Source organism: Centropristis striata, chromosome 9 (assembly GCF_030273125.1).
Source record: "Centropristis striata isolate RG_2023a ecotype Rhode Island chromosome 9, C.striata_1.0, whole genome shotgun sequence".
NCBI lineage: Eukaryota > Metazoa > Chordata > Actinopteri > Perciformes > Serranidae > Centropristis > Centropristis striata.
In genome coordinates this window covers 37,037,589-37,056,896 of record NC_081525.1, presented here as the reverse complement: position 1 = coordinate 37,056,896, position 19,308 = coordinate 37,037,589, and the positions used below count along the sequence as shown (strand labels likewise).

Sequence of the window (19,308 nt, the reverse complement as noted above, 5' to 3'; positions counted from 1 at the left end):
AAAAGACAAAAAATGACCCAAGAAAAGACACAAATTGACCACAAAATGATTAAAAAAAGACACAAAATGACCAAAAAAAGACAAAATAACCAAAAAAAGGAAACAAAATTCCAAAAAAAAGATACAAAATTACCAAAAAAGACACAAAATGACCAAAAAGACTAAACCACATGAACACTTTAACACAGTGGAGACAGAGCTGACTTCCAAAATGATTTGGCGACCCCCAGAAATCATCTCGCGACCCCAACTGGGGTCCCGACCCCAAGGTTGAGAATAGCTGCCCTAGAGGACATAATAAAATTAAGAAGACGTGGTGCAGCCACATAAGCTGGCCTACATGCTAGAAAAAATCTGCACACTGGTACCCCAGCCCCACCGCATGCAGCTGGTGCCCTTTTTATATTTTTTGCCCCTGTCCTTCAGAGAGCCTGACTGTGCCACTGGTCTTCAGACATAAAAGTGGCTGTGAGTATGTTGCCTGAGCAGGGCCGGTTATTCCTACAGGCCACCAAGGCGGCTGCCTAGGGCGCCAAATTGGTAGGGGGCGCCACAAGCATACATCTTTGTTTTAACAACATTCATTAACGAAACATTTTTTAAAAAGCATGGGCAATTTAAATTTCATTTGTGTTTATTTTTATTGCATTTGTATGTCTACATTTTATTTATTTTCAGTCTTTGCCATTCTTAATTTGATGAAGATCTGTGTTTTCTTATTTATTTATTCGTATTTTCAATTCAGTTGTTGTTGGTAAAGTTCCAAAGTTTCTAAAAAATAAAAATGTTCTGAGACCATTACCTTGCTTGTAGTTCATGTATCAAATATTAGTGTACAGCATAATACATATAACATAGTGTACCTATATCAGAATGAATACATGGAATGGATGGGGGGGGGGCGCAAAATCTCAATATCGCCTAGGGCAGCCAATGGGCTAGAACCGGCCCTGTGCCTGAGGATGTGAACATCTGGCCTATAAACCGTGCAGCAGGCAGCCGGGTGTGTCCCTGCTCCCAGTGGCGGTTCTAGACCAGTTTTACTGTGGGGGCCAAGCAGGGGCCAGTGTTTAATCAGAGGGGCACTTTAAAAAATGGCAAAGATGATATTTAAGCATTCAAACCCTTTATTTTAGCTTATTTAAAAATCTAATTTAAATATATTTGGAAGATACAAATACACTGATTGAAACAATGAGACTTACACAACAATAACAATAACAACTATTTTTGTACGACAATGACATTTATAATTTTTGTGCACAATTACTTTCTTTTATTTTGAAAGCTTCTATTGCACAATTTAAGTATTGTACAATGTACACATTCTGGGTTCATTTTGTGTACAATGAGATATTGTTTTAACAGAAAAATAGGGAAGAAGTGTTCCGTTATTTTATTATTAATTTGACACAGGGGCCACAACAGGGGCCAAGGGCTTCTTCACAGGGGCAGTGGCCCCTGGAGGCCCCTGTGTAGAACCGCCACTGCCTGCTCCCTCCAGCAGGGGGCGTGGTGCACCAACACAACACTCCTGCAGCCTCCACTATCTAAACTCGGGAAACTGATTTCTTCAAAGTGGTTGGTGCAGATTTGCTGCTCTGTGTAACGTAGAAGTTTGGCCTAGATACTTATACTTTCTCTTTCAGTTCGAGAGATAATATTCCGGTGGTTTTAGCACATTTGGTTCGCTGCTCTGCGGTGACAGTGGGAACAATCAGCCTCGACGTGGACGTGGTCAGTTGGCGTGTCCCGACTTGGAGTGACGGCTGTGCACTCCTATGATTCCTCCTAAACATTTTTGCACTGGCCCCTTTTCTTACAAACTATATCGCTAACTTTAGTTAAATCGTGACCTACTTACACCTTCGTTGGGACTTGAAGACAGCCGGAGGTCCAAGATGTCGGTAGCGGGCTTCAAGAAGCAGTTTTATAAAGCCAGCCAGGTTTGCAAAACTTTTCTTTTCGCTAGCAACTGTCATGTAGCAGCTAGCCTCAGTTAGCATGATTAGCTAGCGGTTTATAGTTGGCTAATGTTAATGGTTAATGTAAATATAGCTGTTTTTGTTTGGTGACAGCAACAAGCTAAGGTTAGAAACGCTTTGTGCCAGTGTGTAAAATGTCCTGGTTATTTTTAGTTGGCACTTTGTGTTCTTTTACAGCTAGCGGTAAAGTTGATGACATGTTTTGCATTAACGGTAACCTTAGTTACATTAACGGTTAGTTACACTGTACAGTCTATGGCGTTAACTAACTTTCAGCTGACGCTAAGTGACGTCATTATGCTGTCGCAGGTTTGCAGGTTTTTTCACATTTTGTGTTTTTAAGCAGTGAACCCAGATTCAGAAAGTACACACATCCTGTGGTAAACATTAGCTCTGTTTGCCTAAGGGACTGTCCGGGTGACTCAGAGCCTTTAGAGTAAAACAAAAAAACAATACGTGGAACATGTCCTGCAGTATAAACCGAGCAAGTATTAAGACAAATTAACAATTTTGTTTATGAAGGCAAAGAAATTCCTTCGTGAGGCAGTGCAACCTCAACATCAGGTTTCAATAATGCTTCTTTGCAGTGAAGACCCAGTTACCTATTTTCCAGCTGTGTCTTTTGTTTAGTGAGACAGATCGATGTTTAGGGCAGATGTGGGGAGTCATCTAAAATACTTTTGGGGTAAAAAATGCAATTCCGTGCCATGGGCATATAAAAGTGTTAGTCTTTTAATGTCTGAACCTCGGTGTCAATGTTTTTAATTGTGGCCAGCTCTCTTAGTCATGGGCGGGGACGGTTAAAAAGATTTTTTTTTACTCTCTTTTCTTCCTACCCCTGCTGATCTAAGCAGGAAAGACATTTGGTTTCTGCCCTAGCTTCCTGTCAGGAACCGACTCAGATCCCTGTTGGTTTGGTTGTGAGGAAAAATAACATGTCATGTTAGGAGTGTTGGCACTGACTGTAATGAATATAATTTGGTAAAGGTGTTTGAGGGAGATTAAGTGGATTAGTGCATGTGAAAGTGATCTAAGGAATGATGCAGAGAAGGAGGCATGAAGAGGGTCCTTCCCCTTTATTTCACTGCAATGCAGCTGCTTTTCTTGCCAAAAGTCCATGAGAGTCAATAACACTTGACATAGCTCAGATTTTCTTCACTGGAGGCATGCAGGAAGTTGGCTGTGGAAATGATATCTGTGTCCTGTAGCTCACATCGTTGTTTTCTCTTTTGCTTTCTCTTCTTCCCTGTTATTGGTTTATCGAAGAATCAGTCTATGCTAAACACTAAATCTTAAAGAGATTATTAGTCCTGAATGGATATGACAGTATCCAAAAAGTCTTATTAACTATATTTGTGCGGATTATCACTGACAGTTAGTTACACATCTTCTGGTTCTCCAATGCTAACATTTACATATGAAAATAAAAAAAAGTTATACTCGCGTGGAGGAAATAAAAAGGTCAAATTAGGGATAATACCCAACAGTTGATCTGTTTCATGTTTGTAATGGATGCTGTAGATGCAAAAATATGCAAAGAATCAGCTGATATCAAACGTATGAAATAGTATTTATTTTTATCCGTTTTTGTTTTTTTATTACACAAACAACACTAGCTCCATCATCTGTAGATAAGCCTCACTGATGTCTTTACCTTGAGTTTAATACTAGTGCATTTAGATATAATAAAGGTGCTGGTGAAAGACTGGAGATTGGCTCCTGTGCGTATAAATGAGGTGGTAGTGGTAGTTTTTGGCTTACTGATTAACTGGAAATAACCAGGAGTGAGTTGGATTTTGAAAGAAGGAAGGTAGGAAAGTATTTGAAAGTTCAAACACCAAGAGGCATCATTTAGTGAAGTTAGAACAAAGGAAAAGATTTAACAAAGAATCAAAGTCTTCCTGAGTGAACACTTGCTAAGGTCTATTGAGAATACCAGCCAGCTTCTTATGTTTCATCAGAAAGGCTCCTGAATCCTTATCACATCTATGCTTTTATATCTGATCACAGTAACATCATTGAAATGTAGCTCGCTCAGATACTGACCTGTTTTTTTTCATTAAAAAAATGTGAAATGCAGTGAATATCAGTCTAACTGGTCTTTGGTTGTTTTGATAAGATATTTAAAACACACATATATATATATTCCTTTTATTCTGCACTCAAGGAAATATCAGTCACACTGGTGTTTGATACTTCATTTTAAGAATGGCTTTTATCATATTTCACAAATTAACTCTTAAGTGTATTCTACATTGTATAAGTTTTCATTTTACCCTTTTAGTTTAAAAAGTGAGGTTTGTTGTTGGGCAAAAATAACCATTGGAAAAAAAGTTTCTACTCACCAACTCATATTTACCAGATGATTATTCAAATGCTGTTAGGAAACAAATTACTTTACCTCTTAAACTTGCCACTCATTTAGTATTTAGGCCCCTGTGTGAGTCAGCTTCCTTGATCGTGCAAACCTCAAGTCGTCTGAAGCCAAACAAGATCTTCAACAAGGCTTTGTGATAATGCAGAAGGATTTAACTGACTACTAGCAGCTTAAATACCCAGTCATTATGATGAGAAGGATACCTGTTATAGACTGATCCCTCTGTGCAGCTCTATGCATGTTTATACCAAAACTTCCAGATGATAACCTTTTGTGGGCTTCATTCCTTTTAGTCTGTGTGCATATAAATAAGAATGTTACACTGACAGGAGAACGTGGATGTTTTCATTAGCTGAAGAAAAAAAAGCAACATTACTAAGTGGCTAACAAATCAGAAAAGATCTCAAATTTAGTGATATTTCCAGTCCCTTCCCTAAAAGTCTTGTAGGGCAGACTAGGGTATAAAAAAGCAAAAAAATATCCTGCAGACTTCAGTCTTAACTCAGAGGTACGGAGTCAAATGCTAAGGAGACTGAGAGTTGAGGCCGTATCTTTACTTGTGACCTGAATACCCCCAGGCCCCCTGTCATGTGCTTTCCATATACAGCAGAGACTCAGCAGGAAAATTCGAAGATCCAAAATTGTTCAGTCTGTCAGCTGCTGCTTGGGGGAAAAGTAACCGTTATGTATTTTTTTTGTTTTGTTTTTCTAGAACAGGTAACAGATAAACAAACCTTTATTATTAAATCTGCATACGTTATTCTGTATTCTTCCAATAAGCATTTCCCTCAAACCCAGAAAGTCTTCCAGTAATCACAAGCAGCAGTCTGAGTCATGTAGGAAATGAGTCAAACTGCTGTTCAGGCTCTGTGAGTGAATTTGAATGAGAAAAAGAAAATGGTATATTCATCTTTCAGCCAAAAATTGCAATATGTCAAATAAACCATTTACAGCGTGCTACACCTCTTAAAAAGATTGTGTAGCCAATCTGTAAAGGTGTCAGGAGGATTATGTTAAATTATACATGCCTTGAAGTCAGTTCTTACAAATATGCAGTCAGTCAAAACTGAAAAGAATCCCTCATATTGGTGACATGCAAATTATTTTTAAGTCTTCAGAAGCATGTGCTACAGAGAGAATAAAAGACAAGAGAATACAATTTAAAGTTACTGATCTTTAAATTGTCTTTGTCATCTTTATCCCTCTTTCTGGGTCTCTTCTGCAGTGTTTTGTTAACTGTCTAGCAAGTTTAAAACCTTCCTTTGTTCGTCCTTTAGGCAAAATAATTGACATAAGGGATGCTCCAGCGTCTCTCTGCAAATACACAAGACTGAAACAGATTCTTTTTGTCCTGGTGTGACACACGTTTGATAACTACTGAGTGTTGTGTGAGGCATTTTGACTGGAATCGTGACATAAACCCAAGTAAAAGTAGTCATTGTGGAAAGCTTTTGTCTTTGCAGAATAGGTTAGTTACTCTGCAACCAAGGCCTGTTGTTGTGTGCCCTTTTTATTATGTTAGTGGTGGTGATGGGGGTTGTTTTTCTGTCCATTCGAGAAACTCAGATATGGAACTATGTAGCTCATGGGCACAGCAGTCAGGGTTTTAAGTATCTTGAAGTAACAGCAGTACAGACTCATTACAAAGCCAGAATATTGTTTCATTAATTCTCCAGTTCTCTGTGACTGACTTTTGTTTTTTGAAAAAGCACAGATTCTGCTCACAATTTCAAGTAATAATCAAAACTCACTGTAAGAGCCATTTTGCTTTAATTGTTTATTTGTTTGTTTGTTAGTTTGCGCCGCCCACCACCGGGTGGAGAAGAGCGCTCATTATGGATTCTGAGGTCATGAGTTAATATAAGTCACCGGTGTATGACTGATTGTGTTGAGATGCCCGAGAGGCACACAGTTTTTTGACCGCAGAAATGTGATGTATAAGTTGGAAATATAAGTTTATTTGTTTAAGAAAGAAGTATATATTTGTTTGGAAACATTATAATAAACTGAGTTAATGGATACGGAAAGTGGACATTTCATTTGTGCGCGTAAATTACTATAGACGGGATCTCATCATAATAGTGGCATCTTTTTTGAGTAGCAATCGGGTCACTACACTCACTATCTATTGCTGAATGAGGTAACACAATAGTGATTGAGCCTTTGACCCACTAATTTACAGTTCTAAGAAGTGGATGTTATGTGGCAACATTCCAAGCAAAAATCACAAGTGACACATAGTTTTTAACGGTTTCCTTCATTCAACTGTGGTTGTTTGCCAGAAAGGGCGGGGAAGCTAACGTAACTGACTCGCTCTTCAACTGCATGCCAAGACACATACTGGGTTTTTTTTCAGTTTCTGTTACTGTACGAGTAAACTGTTACAATGCTTAAAAAAAATAGCAATAACTACAGACCATAGACCCTATATAAAGATAGACAATACAGTTCCACTTCCTTCAACTGTACAAAAATTAAGCCAAAATATCCTGAATACTGGATGTGCTGTATAACGCATATGGAGTCTGCATAGTTTTCAACACCTGGTTGAACTGTGGTATCCAGGTCCCGCCCATACATCAGCCCAACCAATCAAAAGTCAATCACAGCTGTCACTCATGACCTTAAACCTCATCAAATAACTGCTTCCAACCAGGTTTATCAGAAAGTTGAAAACTTGAACATACATTGGTAAAAGCAAAAAAAAAAATTGTTGTGTACCTTTAATTATTTTTAGTTTGGCCCGTGTCCCATCCGCTAGATGTAGCCAGCCACTACGTCATGTTTTGGCTTCACCTTTTTGGGAGCTGTCATGCTAACCATCTTTATTTACAGTCTATGCTGCAAACAAGGAATCTTCAGAAACAAGTACAAGTCAAACCCACAGTCAAAGTTCTTTTAGATTGTAACTCAAAGGAACAAGCCAAGAAGGATCTACAAAAACACTTGTACTGTCCTGAAAAGGGACTTTTTTCCATAAACTTTTGTCTGTGGCCTTAAAAAACTTGCTGAGAGAACTGCATATGTTTTCAATCTACATGTTTTAGTCTTCTTGTGTTGCATCATATTATCTTTATTGAAATAAAGGCAACAGACTTATCTAGTCCAACATTTCTTCTTCCTGCAGAGTGTAAACAAAAGGGATTGCATAACACTGCTCTAGTGTAGCTCTTCTTTTTTTTTTTGTTAGCCGTTATTCTAAATTCCTGTTTTCGATACAGAGCAGGCGTGTGAATGTATAAATTAGAGAATAGCTTGTTTCCCCACTCAAATAAAAACCTTATGAGCAGCATTAAATAATCAGCACTCTCTCTGCCTTTCCTCCCCCTTTCTCCTCCTCACTCTCCCTCTAGATGGTAAGTGAGAAAGTTGGAGGTGCTGAAGGAACCAAACTCGATGATGACTTCAGAGACTTGGAACGGGTAAGGGAGCCATCTTTCTGTGCTCTTAAAAGAGCAACATCTTTGGCTGTAGGCCTGGTTGTTTTTTGCACACAGTAAACAAAACTGCTGTTTATATGGGATTTCTGTTCTTGATGTTTACACCCCATTTAAAGCAACACGTCGTCCTTAGTTGAGATAAAATACTGAACTCGGAGTTCATGAAACACTTGAAAAAGAACAAACGAATTAGCAACACTGATCATTGATTTTAAATGCTAATATTCACTGTCAAATGTAAACAAAATCCTGTTTTCTTAGATTTTTTGTATGATGGTAAATCAAACACCTTTTAGTTTTGGCAGACAAACAGGCAGATTGTAGAGGTGAGGGATGCCACACTGGGGACTTTTTTCCACTGGTTAATAAACTTGTGACAACACTAGTCCAGTGTTACGACTACACCAGACATTTTACGAGAAAATATATTTGTTGATTGCATTTAAATCCATTAAATGAACCATTATAGGCTCATTTGCTTTTCGCATTGACACCAAATCTTCTTGATGGTCAACGCAGACTGGATCAAAACTGGGTTGCGTCTGAAGCACATTGCAGCTGGTAGCTTTTGCCCTTTTGTTTTAAGGGCAAAAAGACAATGGGGTGCTGGGCAAGTAATGTAACCGGTGTATGCCCAAACACTGTTACAGTGGTAACACTGACAAGCATGACAAGTCTGGTAAATGCACATTAAGCTCTTGGAAACTTGATGTTACCAGAGGGATTAACAGCATACGTCCTTTTCCTGGCACTAATATATAATATTTGTGTGGCTACAGCAGCACTGTTGTATCATTGTTGTGATGTGTGTGTGCTGGCTGTGTTTCTGTAGAAAGTAGATGTGACCAGTAAAGCGGTAGTGGAGGTAATCTCCAAAACATCAGAGTACCTTCAGCCCAACCCAGGTGAGAAGAAAACCTGCTTTTGTGCTTTTATTGGAACTGTTTGAACTCTGTGATGAAATATATTTCAACTCCCTTCTGCAGCATCACGGGCCAAACTGTCCATGTTGAACACCATGTCTAAGATCCGGGGTCAGGTGAAGAATCCAGGCTACCCTCAGGCCGAGGGGCTGCTCGGGGAATGTATGGGCAAGTATGGACGGGACCTCGGAGAGGAGACTAACTTTGGTAAGATCTGTATGTTTGTGTGGATCTATTGTGGTTTTAGAAAGCAAATTTCTAACACAGTAGTTTGTTATTCTGAGTTATTGGGTTCACATAGTAGTCTGTGTGTGTGTGTGTGTGTGTGTGTGTGTGTGTATGTGTGTGTGTGTGTCTTCATATAGTTGTGAGGACCAACCCATGGCAGAATACCAACATTGTGAGGACATTTGTAGTTGTGAGGACATTTTTTCCAGTCCTCACAAAGAAAATGCTAGGATAGCCTCTAAAGGCCTTAATTAATCATCTGTATGAATTTCAGGGGAGGTCCTAACAGAGATGGTAAACCCTGAAATGTGTGTGTTGGGCTAGGGGAAGTGGTGGTCCTCACAACTATTAAAGACATGTATGTATGTGTATGTGTAGGTTTGTCTTCATATAGTTGTGAGGACCAACCCATGGCAGAATACCAACATTGTGAGGACATTTGTAGTTGTGAGGACATTTTTTCCAGTCCTCACAAAGAAAATGCTAGGATAGCCTCTAAAGGCCTTAATTAATCATCTGTATGAATTTCAGGGAAGGTCCTAACAGAGATGGTAAACCCTGAAATGTGTGTGTTGGGCTAGGGGAAGTGGTGGTCCTCACAACTACACAAAGACGTGTGTGTGTGTGTGTGTGTGTGTCTTTGTGTGTGTGTGTGTGTCTTTGTGTATATGTTTGGCGCTGACTGATCGATTGCACCCAAACTGTTTACAGTACTTTGAAATGCGTTTTGACTATTTTAAGTATGGTATTTGTGTCTGTGTGTGGTCCTGTTGGATACTATCTGAGGTCTGATGGCGATATAATTCTGTGGTACTGCAGTATAAATCTACTCTGTCACTGAGCGTTAAATTTCTCTCTGTGTGGCTCAGGCGGTGCGCTGGTTGATTGTGGAGAGGCCATGAAGAGATTGGCAGAAGTCAAAGACTCTCTAGATATCGATGTCAAACAGAACTTCATTGATCCATTGCAAGGGCTCTGTGACAAGGACCTCAGAGAGATCCAGGTAAACTGACCTGACAAATTGTCAAATTAAATTAAAGGCAAGATAGTGATCACTTCTGTACCTACTCCAAATTGAAATATGGCTCTCACCACCTCAGCATCACCTGAAGAAGCTGGAAGGCCGGCGCTTGGATTACGATTATAAGAAAAAGCGTCAGGGCAAGATCCCAGATGAGGAGGTTCGACAGGCCCTGGAGAAGTTTCACGAGTCAAAGGAAGTGGCTGAGACGAGCATGTACAACCTGCTGGAGACTGACGTAAGAACTGATTTATTACTGTTCTGTTTGTGGTGCTACTGCCTGCCCTCACCTCATCCTGCCTCTGTGCACTTTATCTTTGATAATCAATTAAACCTCTAATGGGTGAAAGCTTATTGTAATTACCCAGTGGTGGGAAGTAACTAAGTACATTTACTCAAGTACTGTACTTATGTACAATTTTGAGGTACTTGTACTTTACTTGAGTATTTCCATTTTATGTAACGTTATACTTCTACTCCACTACATTTAGAGGCAAATATTGTACTTTTTACTCCACTACATTTAGCTGCCTGCTTTAGTTACTTTTCAGATTCAACATGAAAAAATACCATATATTTAATTTGATTACACATTGATAAAACATAACAGTGTATTAAGTAGTTAACATTAGTCCTATCTGGACAACAGTTAAATGCTACTTATATAAATGCATCAATATAAATAATCTTATAATATATTTAGAATATATAAAACAATCTGAGTGGGTCCATGCTGCATAACGAGTACTTTTACTTTTGGTACTTTAAGTACATTTTGCTGCTGATACTTTTGTACTTTTACTTCAGTCAGTTTTGAATGCAGGACTTTTACTTGTAGTGAAGTAAATTCACAGTGTTTAATTAGTACTTTTACTTAAGTAAGGGATCTGAATACTTCTTCCACCACTGTAATTACCACAGCATCTGTGATATTTTCCCTCTTTGAACACAGGGGAAAAACAACATAAATATTTTCAAAATACTGTCTATAAAATGTATATACTACAAAAACAACAATAATAGTTGTGTAAACACATTAGACATGATATATACTTATTCATTAATGTATTGCAATTAAACGTTAAACAATACTGATTCTAAGGTCCCAACAGCAATATAAAAACATAATTAAAAAAAGGGTTACCCATCCCATCTGTTGCTTTACTGTCGAGCCAGACTAAGGTTCACTCTTCTATTGTTCAGTATACACCCACAGGACAAACACACGCCGATAGTTACACCTGTAAATGTGTGTACAGTGGTGTGCCAACACTCACAGTGGAGATAACCACAACTTTAAATAGCTTTGGGTTTAGGAATTAGAACTTGATTGCCCTTTGCATAACTGCAGGTGTGCACACCTGTAGGCGAGGAGGCACGGGAGAACATAACAGCTTAGAGCATTTAACTAAGTGAAATTGGTTTGTGTGTTTTGTTATACCACAGCACAGTTTCGGGTTTAGTTTTATTATTGAGGACAGTGTAAATATCACTGCTGTGCTACCTAGAGGAAGTCCGTCTGTTCCATATTTCCTGTTATTTCTCTACTTCCAGCCTCTTTTCATTTTGTTCCCTATGACTGTCTAAATAGTTTTTATGTGTAAATTTGAGTGTGAAGGATTATTTTAGAGGTAGGAAATAGTAGTTCTTACTCCCAGGAGAGGAGGCTCCAAAAAAGAGGAACATGAGTCTCTGTTCAGATGATTTTGTCAAGATTTTTGACAAGCTTCATGATAATGTATCTCCAAGGTGCAGTCTTTTTGTGCACTCGGGCTTTTATGAAGTATTCATAATACACTATATGGAACTATCTATCTATTGGAATGACAATAACAGTATCTTGTGACACTGGTTCTCTTGTATATGTGATGGATTTCTATAAATGTGTGTGTGTGTGTAGATAGAGCAGGTGAGCCAGCTCTCCTCCCTGGTGGAGTCCCAGCTGCAGTACCACAGACAGGCTGTGCAGGTGCTGGAGGAGCTGAATGACAAACTCCGAGACAGGTGAAGTACTGAGACATGACGCATACAAATACCAACACAACGTGTAGCTCATCTGACTGTGCAGCTTTGTGCCTGGAGCTTTTCAGGTCTGGTTCTTGTCCAGTCACAGTTACTTCAAACATGGAGGTGTGGAAATGTAAAACTTTGTTTTTTTTATAGGATGAACGATGCTCAGTCTCGACCAAGACGTGAATACACACCTAAACCCAAACCTATCTTTGACTTTGGAGATGACAACCATTCAAACGGCGGCTACTCAACCTCGATGGCCCCTCCACCTTCACGCAACTCAGGTAAGAAACAGCTGATGGGCTCTTCATTAGTGAGGAACAACATATTGTAACACTTGCTGAAAGTAGATTTTATCTAATAGCTTATTTACACAACACAGTTTAAGCATTGATTTTCCACTCGCTGACAATTTTGGGAGATTTCTTACAACGGACAATCTGAGAAGCCATCTTTGAAACTGTTCTGTGAAATAGAGGCACTTTAAAAAAATACCTTGGAGGTGATTGGATCTGCCAGTCACAACCATCTGCTCTTCTTTTAATGAAAAAATATTATCCAGTTCTGATATCACGTTAACTGACCAGCATGACAGCAGTGACGACCAAGACAACGTAAGATAAGAGGAGATGGAAATCAGCGAGAAAAGTTGTAACACCTTGCAAAAATTTTTCTCTCTGCAGAATACAGACAATCCTCACAGCCATTTTTTTTATTTCTTTTTATTTGGTTTTTCAGCACACAAACAAATTGGAACACTAGTTTCTTGCAGGCATCCATTTTTTGAGGAAAGAACTCATCTTGTTTTGTCAAGATTTATTCTCTCTCTGGCATGATTTTGTATTCATCCTGAAAATTAGGTCAGTCTCAAAACCATACAAAAAGGCAGCATGAGATGTACGGAAAAGAGCTGCCATACCAACCGTTCCAACAGCAATAAAACATCCAGCTGTTTCTACATAAACACAAGATGGTCTGAGCCAAAGTAGCGTGCCTGCTTTGAACACATTTGACAGAAACTAAACTGGAAAAACGTCAAAACATTTCCAAAGCGATTGCTCGAGAGCTGCACCCAATCAGTGCCGCGGAGCACAAATATGTGAAACAAATTGTCTGTTTTTTGCTGCGGTCTTATTGAAACTGTGTAAACGGTTGCTGAATGTTTGCCTCTCTAATGCAGTCAGTTGTTGACCATGAGAAAATGGACGTCTGTTTCTGCACTGGGGGTGGGGGGAGTGTGTATGTGAGAGAGAGAATGTGTGTCCAGCCCTGTCATCTGGCTGGCCTTTCTCCAACTGACCTTGTTCCTCTTTCCTGTGATATCATCAGAGCCGTTTTTTCACTTGGCCACATTGTCCTTTCGGAAACCCAGATTGTGTGAGTCACAGATTGTGTGGGGCATTTTTTTTTTTTTTTTCCCGTCGTCACAATTCTTGTGGTGTTGAAATGATCCCGTGTGCTTGCACAGCTTCTGGTGTGAAATGTATGAAGTAGGATACAAGTTGCTTCTCACGGGTTCGACACATAACTGGTGGTTCATGGTGCACGTCTACTTTAACAGCATTGTTTGTGGTTTTGCGTGAAAACCACATCCTGTTCTCCAGATACTGCAGCCTGATTTACTAAAAGCTCTTAACACCTTTGTAACAACTGACAACTGATTGAAACATGCTGCTATTTAAAACATCCAAAAATCACAGAATTCTATAAAAATAAATAAATAAAGCTACTTACTACATTAGTAAGAAGTGAAGTGTTTTGCTCAGTAGCAGGAGTATTAAACTTTGCAGATTTTCAACTAACTTTGTGTCACTGCAGTGTGGGTAGTATTTGCAGATGAATGTTGATTGGCTTCCCTCCATGTTGCAAGCGCTCATACTACCCTCAATGCAATGACACAGCCTTTTACAAAAACTCCACCTGTCATCTATGTTTTTTGTGTGTACAAAACTTTTTTTTAACTCCCTAACTTGAGGACTGATTTCCTTTTGGAGCATCTTACTGCATTAAACATATATTTACACTACTGGTCAAAAGTTTTAGAACACACCAACTTTTCCAGAATTTAATTGAAAATGATGCAGTTTAATGTCTCAGTGTACTCTGAAATTAATGCACATTTGCAACATTTAAAATTCTTTATTGAGCATGATAGTGTTTTGAAAGTTAAAAAAAAGATTCAAAATCACATTTTATGTTGGAATAAAGGACTAAAAAAAAGACACAAAATGACAAAAAAGGCACCAAAAGACACAAAATGACCAAAAAAGACACAAAATGACTTACAAAGACATGAAAAGAATTAAAAAATGGACAAAATAGCCCGAGACTCCATAGAGTTAAGTTGTTAACCCATATCTTGTTCCCTGAAAAAGGCCTTCTTGTATAATTCTGAAATGTACATTATTTTTCAGTTTTGGTTAACCTTACCTTTTTTATTTACCTCTGGCAGTTCACCACTTACCTTTGTACCCTTTCAAGCTGTTCATTTGACTGCTTGAATTTCAATAAAAAACTGGAAAAATTGGGGTGTTCTAAAACTTTTGACCGGTAGTGTATATTGAAGCCATAATATCCTATTTATATTTGTATAGTAACAATGCATTAACTGACAATATGAAATGGGTAGCTCATGGTAATGAGGTAATGGAAAATTATCACCTAACTCTGCAGCTTTGCTTGGCGATGGTGGTTTATAGTGACTACAAGCCCTTTTTTGCTGCCTGCCCTCCAACTTTATTGTTTTCAAAGAAAAAAAGGCTCTGAACACCCACACACACTGCCTGCTCCGAACCAAATAGCAGACAGACACAGTTGTAGACTAGCTGGTGAACATAGTGGAGCATTAAGCTGCAACAGAGCAGGATATTTCCCCCAGAAGGTGATGTAGGTGACAACTTAATGTAAATAATAATGATGCCCTTTAACTAATGTAAGCAGTTGTTTGCTTACGTTTGCCAGTTTATAGTAGCGCCGTAAACATGTTTTCATAAATAAATCTATTAATCATGTTTTGATCATAGTAATTGCTTACTGTAGGGGGAAAGCAAAACAACAAACGCTTGAGAATGTCATTATCATCCAAGTAACTAAATCAACATCACAGCACTGATGGGAAAGTGGGTCATATTCAAATTAGCAGCAATTCTTCAAACTGCTCATCAGACTTTCTTGAAAGAGAACTTTTCACAAATCGGCATTTATTCTAACACAACCTACCATTAGAGAAATGTTTGTAATTTCCACTAAGTTGATTCGAAGCTGATTGTGTTTGATTGTTTACACTATTTTGTTCTGCCCCTGCTGTAAACTGATACAGTATGCAGTAAAACACAGAGAATGAGTGACCAAAGCCTTCCCCGTCTCTAGCCTGCCCAGCAGTCTGCGGCGTGAACTTGATACAATGACAAAATTGTTTGGAGACAAAAAAGCCTAGTTTGTCTTGTGTGTGGAGCTCAACTCTCCTCTGCTGACCTATGTGAGGTCACAGAGGGAGGGATAGTGAGGCAGGACAGTCATATGTGAACCTGTCACAGGATGTTGTGGTTTTAACTCTTGAGATTATTTGCAATGCTGCATTGAGGTTGATCTAACTGCACCACATGCTAATGTTATACTAACATATAAAGTTTGAACCTCAGAATACTGTAGATTACAGTAGCCTATTGTGTGCAGTGTACCATGAGAATGATCATTCTCCTTCCTTGTGTTTTGTCAGCCCCGGAGCAGCCGAGCTGTAAGGCGCTGTATGACTTTGAGCCGGAGAACGAGGGAGAACTGGGCTTCCGCGAGGGCGATATCATCACCCTGACCAATCAGATCGACGAGAACTGGTATGAGGGCATGCTGAACAGCCAGTCGGGATTCTTCCCTCTCAACTATGTTGAGGTCCTTGTTCCGTTGCCACACTAATATAAAAACAGCAAGAGGGCCAAGGAGGATACTGATGGAGGAGGAGGAGAAGGAGGAGGAGGAGAGAGTAAGTAGAATTGGTAGAGAGGGAGGAAAGCAAAGCCAAGGGATGGTCCGCAGAATATTCATTTTCACCTTCAGCTCCAACATCACCATCACAGACGAGCACTTTTTGTCATCTGGAGTTTGTGGAGAAGATTTCAAAGTCCAGACCAGAATATCAACCTGTTCCACCCAAAGGTAAAATGATCTAAGATGGACACAAAACGTCAGAAACATTTCCTGAGGACTAACTGATGACACATTTATAAGCAATATTTTTTTCTTTAACAACAAATTACTGATATCGTAAAGATTATTTGTATTAAATTTAGTGAATATGATGGGGTGAAACATATCCTTTTTGTGTGACTGCAGTCTGTTTAAAACTCAGGTTGCTCACCTACATAACAGTCGGTTTGCAGACTGAAGAGGCCAACTCAGACCTCACAGTACAGTAAACATGGTGGAACTTGACTGAAAATTATCCTCATTTCAAAACTGAAAACTTTGTTTATGCCCCATAAGAACTGGAGCTCATGTCTTGATGCCACCTGCTGGCGAGACTGAGAATGACTTCCACCTGAAATAAAATGGAACCACATGACATAAAAATGTAGTTTGAAACAGAAAAAATACACACTTTTAATAGAAAACAAGACAAAATTAGCCTCATATTTGTGATTTAGAAACATTTTCAGGTTTGGGCCTATTTATAATGCTCTTTTTAAAGATCTTTTCCTGAGCTGTGTTTTGGTTATAGCTTCAGAAGACAACAGGCCTGGCACAGTGGTGTCCTTTTATTGTCTCAGTATTTGATTTATGTTCGTCTCAAGTAGTTTTCGAAGTAGAACTGGATATGTGAGAAAATGTAATTGCACCTTGGTCCTCAAATGAGATTGATGTGTGTGTGACAGACTTACTCCACCATTACACACACAGACCCAAAGTTCAATGCAGACGTTGCACCTTTTTGTCACTCGAGGCAGGCGTGTGTTTGTCGTCTATAGATGCAGATTGATTGGTTATTTAGTGGTTGTTTGCTAGTCTTTTCAATAGAGGAGACAGAGCCAAAAAGTCTTTATATAATGCAATAGAAACACATTGCTTGGAGCGCCTGTTTGTTAAACTGCTAAATATTCTGTAACATAGCCATATAGTCATTTAGTTTTGGGCCTGTCTGTCTTAGCATGTTCGGTTTTACCTTTTTATTCAATCTTTTGAGCCGTTTTAGGTGCCTGTTAACTCCATGCAGTGCCTGAAAAGACGACGCTGCTGGCAGCCACTCAGTCTTTCATATTCATCACTAAGTGTCCCACTATTTCTGTCTGCCCTCGTGTCTCTAAAAATGTGAAACTCATCTGTGCTTTGAAACTTATTCTGGCCCTGTGATGCTGATTATTAATAATGGCTCCGATTCAATTTATTCGTTAGTAGGTTGGGCTGATGTAGACAGGTGTCGCTCCTGTTTAGTTAATCTATTTAGACAAGGCTGGTTTCTTGTTCTGGAGTTAGCCAAAGTCCACACCTGCAGATGGAGTCTAATCCAACATACACTGTACAGTATGAGGGAAAGACCTGGAGTGAAAGGGAAAACACCGAGGGAAAAATAACTGTAAACTGTTGTCAGTTTGACTAATTTGGAGAACTTTTGTTACCAAACGTGAATCCTTACCAAACGTGTATCATCAGTCCAGCTGATCTTGAATTGTCGGGGAGGGAAAAAAATGTTATTGTGAAAATGAAAATGAAAAAATGTGTAATCTTTCACCATTTGCAGTAGAGCTGCAACTAATGATGATTTCCATTATTGACTAATCTGCCGATTATTATGTTGATGACTTGTTTGGTCTATGAAATGTCAGAAAAAGGTGAAAAATGTCCATCCCAATTTTTTTTTAAAATTTGAACGTGATGTCTTTTAAATATCTTGTTTGGTCAGTTCAAAACCCAAAGATTCAGTTTAATATGATAAAATGGAGAAAAACAGGAAATGTTTGAGAGACTGAAAACGGCAGTTTCTACCTTTTTTGCATGAAAAATTACTGAAATGATTAATCGACTATCAGAAGAGACTATTTTCTGTCGATTAACTGTTAGAGATCTACTTTGCAGTGCATTTCTGCTACATTTCCCCTTTAATAATAATCTGCTTAAATCACTCCATGTTGCCAAACACTTCACCCGTTCAGGAGTTTGTCTAATATGTTTACATCTCTGATCTTACTACATTTCAATGCTTGTACTGAGTTCAGGGCAAAGTTAAAGGACTGTAGGAGGTGCTGTCTGGATCACACTGTTAAAAAAAAAAAAAAAAGTCCTTGCTTGCTTTGTTTGTTTTAGTGCCTTTGGAAAAGAAAGGAGGGAAAGTACCGCAACTAATACAGCAACCAAAACCTAACCTCGCTACTTAAGGATATGGTCAAGAATTTCTTTTCTACTTTTGGTTTTTATTTCTAGCCGTTGGCACTTTTCCTGTGTAAAGATAAAATGCATGTGTGCACCTTTCTGCACGGTTCTGACACTACAGGCAGTTTCCTGGCCATTGAGACTAATATGAGGTTCATCAGCAGACCACCAGCGGAAACTGTTTTTTTTTTTTTTTTTAAATGTCGATTTTAATCCATGTTTGAACAAAAAATGTCCCACTGATTTCTTTTTTTAAAGGGCTATGTATTTGTTTAATCAGTCTTAAATGCTCTTTTGAACAGCATTAAATCATTCTGGCTCTCTATAGTATTATTTTTATATACAAGACCTTTAAAACATTTAAATTAATCTTTGCATGTAGTCCTATATTACACCTTGTAAATGTCTGTCTTTAGATTTTAGTTGCCTTTTTACTTTTGGTATGAGTACAGAATTTAACCGCAATATTTTGTCTTGTATTATCAAAGTATGTGTATGTGCTTCTTTCTTGTCCCGACTCCCATCTTACAATAAAATAAAAAGTAAAAATGTTATACTATGTGTCAATAGTGACTGAGGTCTGCTGACATCTTTATGGCTGGTTTTGAATTGTCTTTATACACAAAATGCTCGTACCCAGTAACCCAGTCTATTGTGGAGTACAATATGTTTAGCCATGTTAGCAGCATGTGGCTAAAAATAAATGTATACGAATGTGGAAAATGATTTTGTTGCACATTATTTTTAAACTTCATCAGTATATCATGCAAGGTTATAATAGTTTTGGATTTTTCATTAGTTTTAGTTTTAATTTCGTTGTGAATTTTTGTTTTCAAATTCAGTTAGTTTTAGTTAGTTTTTAGAGTGAGTTTTCTAGTTTTAGTTTCGTTTTTATTTTTTGAAAATGCTTAGTTTTAATTTAGTTTTTATTAGTTTTAGTGTTAGTTTTAGTTTTTTGTAA

At 38.5% G+C, this 19,308-nt stretch overlaps 1 protein-coding gene across 1 annotated transcript; it reads left to right on the top strand.

The window, feature by feature from the left end:
* Positions 1-1,550: 1,550 nt before the first annotated feature.
* sh3gl1b (SH3-domain GRB2-like 1b) lies at positions 1,551-18,901 on the top strand. Its single transcript, XM_059341362.1, has 9 exons — positions 1,551-1,946; positions 7,716-7,784; positions 8,635-8,707; positions 8,789-8,932; positions 9,823-9,956; positions 10,054-10,212; positions 11,875-11,978; positions 12,138-12,271; positions 15,706-18,901. Exons 1-9 carry the CDS (start codon positions 1,902-1,904, stop codon positions 15,897-15,899), a joined length of 1,056 nt encoding a protein of 351 aa, XP_059197345.1. The 5' UTR covers positions 1,551-1,901; the 3' UTR covers positions 15,900-18,901.
* Positions 18,902-19,308: the final 407 nt, after the last annotated feature.

What these genes read in the sequence shown, in the direction of transcription:
- sh3gl1b (XM_059341362.1), top strand. Translation starts at nt 1,902, where the DNA reads ATGTCGGTAGCGGGCTTCAAGAAGCAGTTTTATAAAGCCAGCCAG. An exon ending in ACTTCAGAGACTTGGAACGG is followed by an intron (nt 7,785 to 8,634) that starts GTAAGGGAGCCA and finishes GTGTTTCTGTAG; the next exon opens with AAAGTAGATGTGACCAGTAA. An exon ending in ACAACCTGCTGGAGACTGAC is followed by an intron (nt 10,213 to 11,874) that starts GTAAGAACTGAT and finishes GTGTGTGTGTAG; the next exon opens with ATAGAGCAGGTGAGCCAGCT.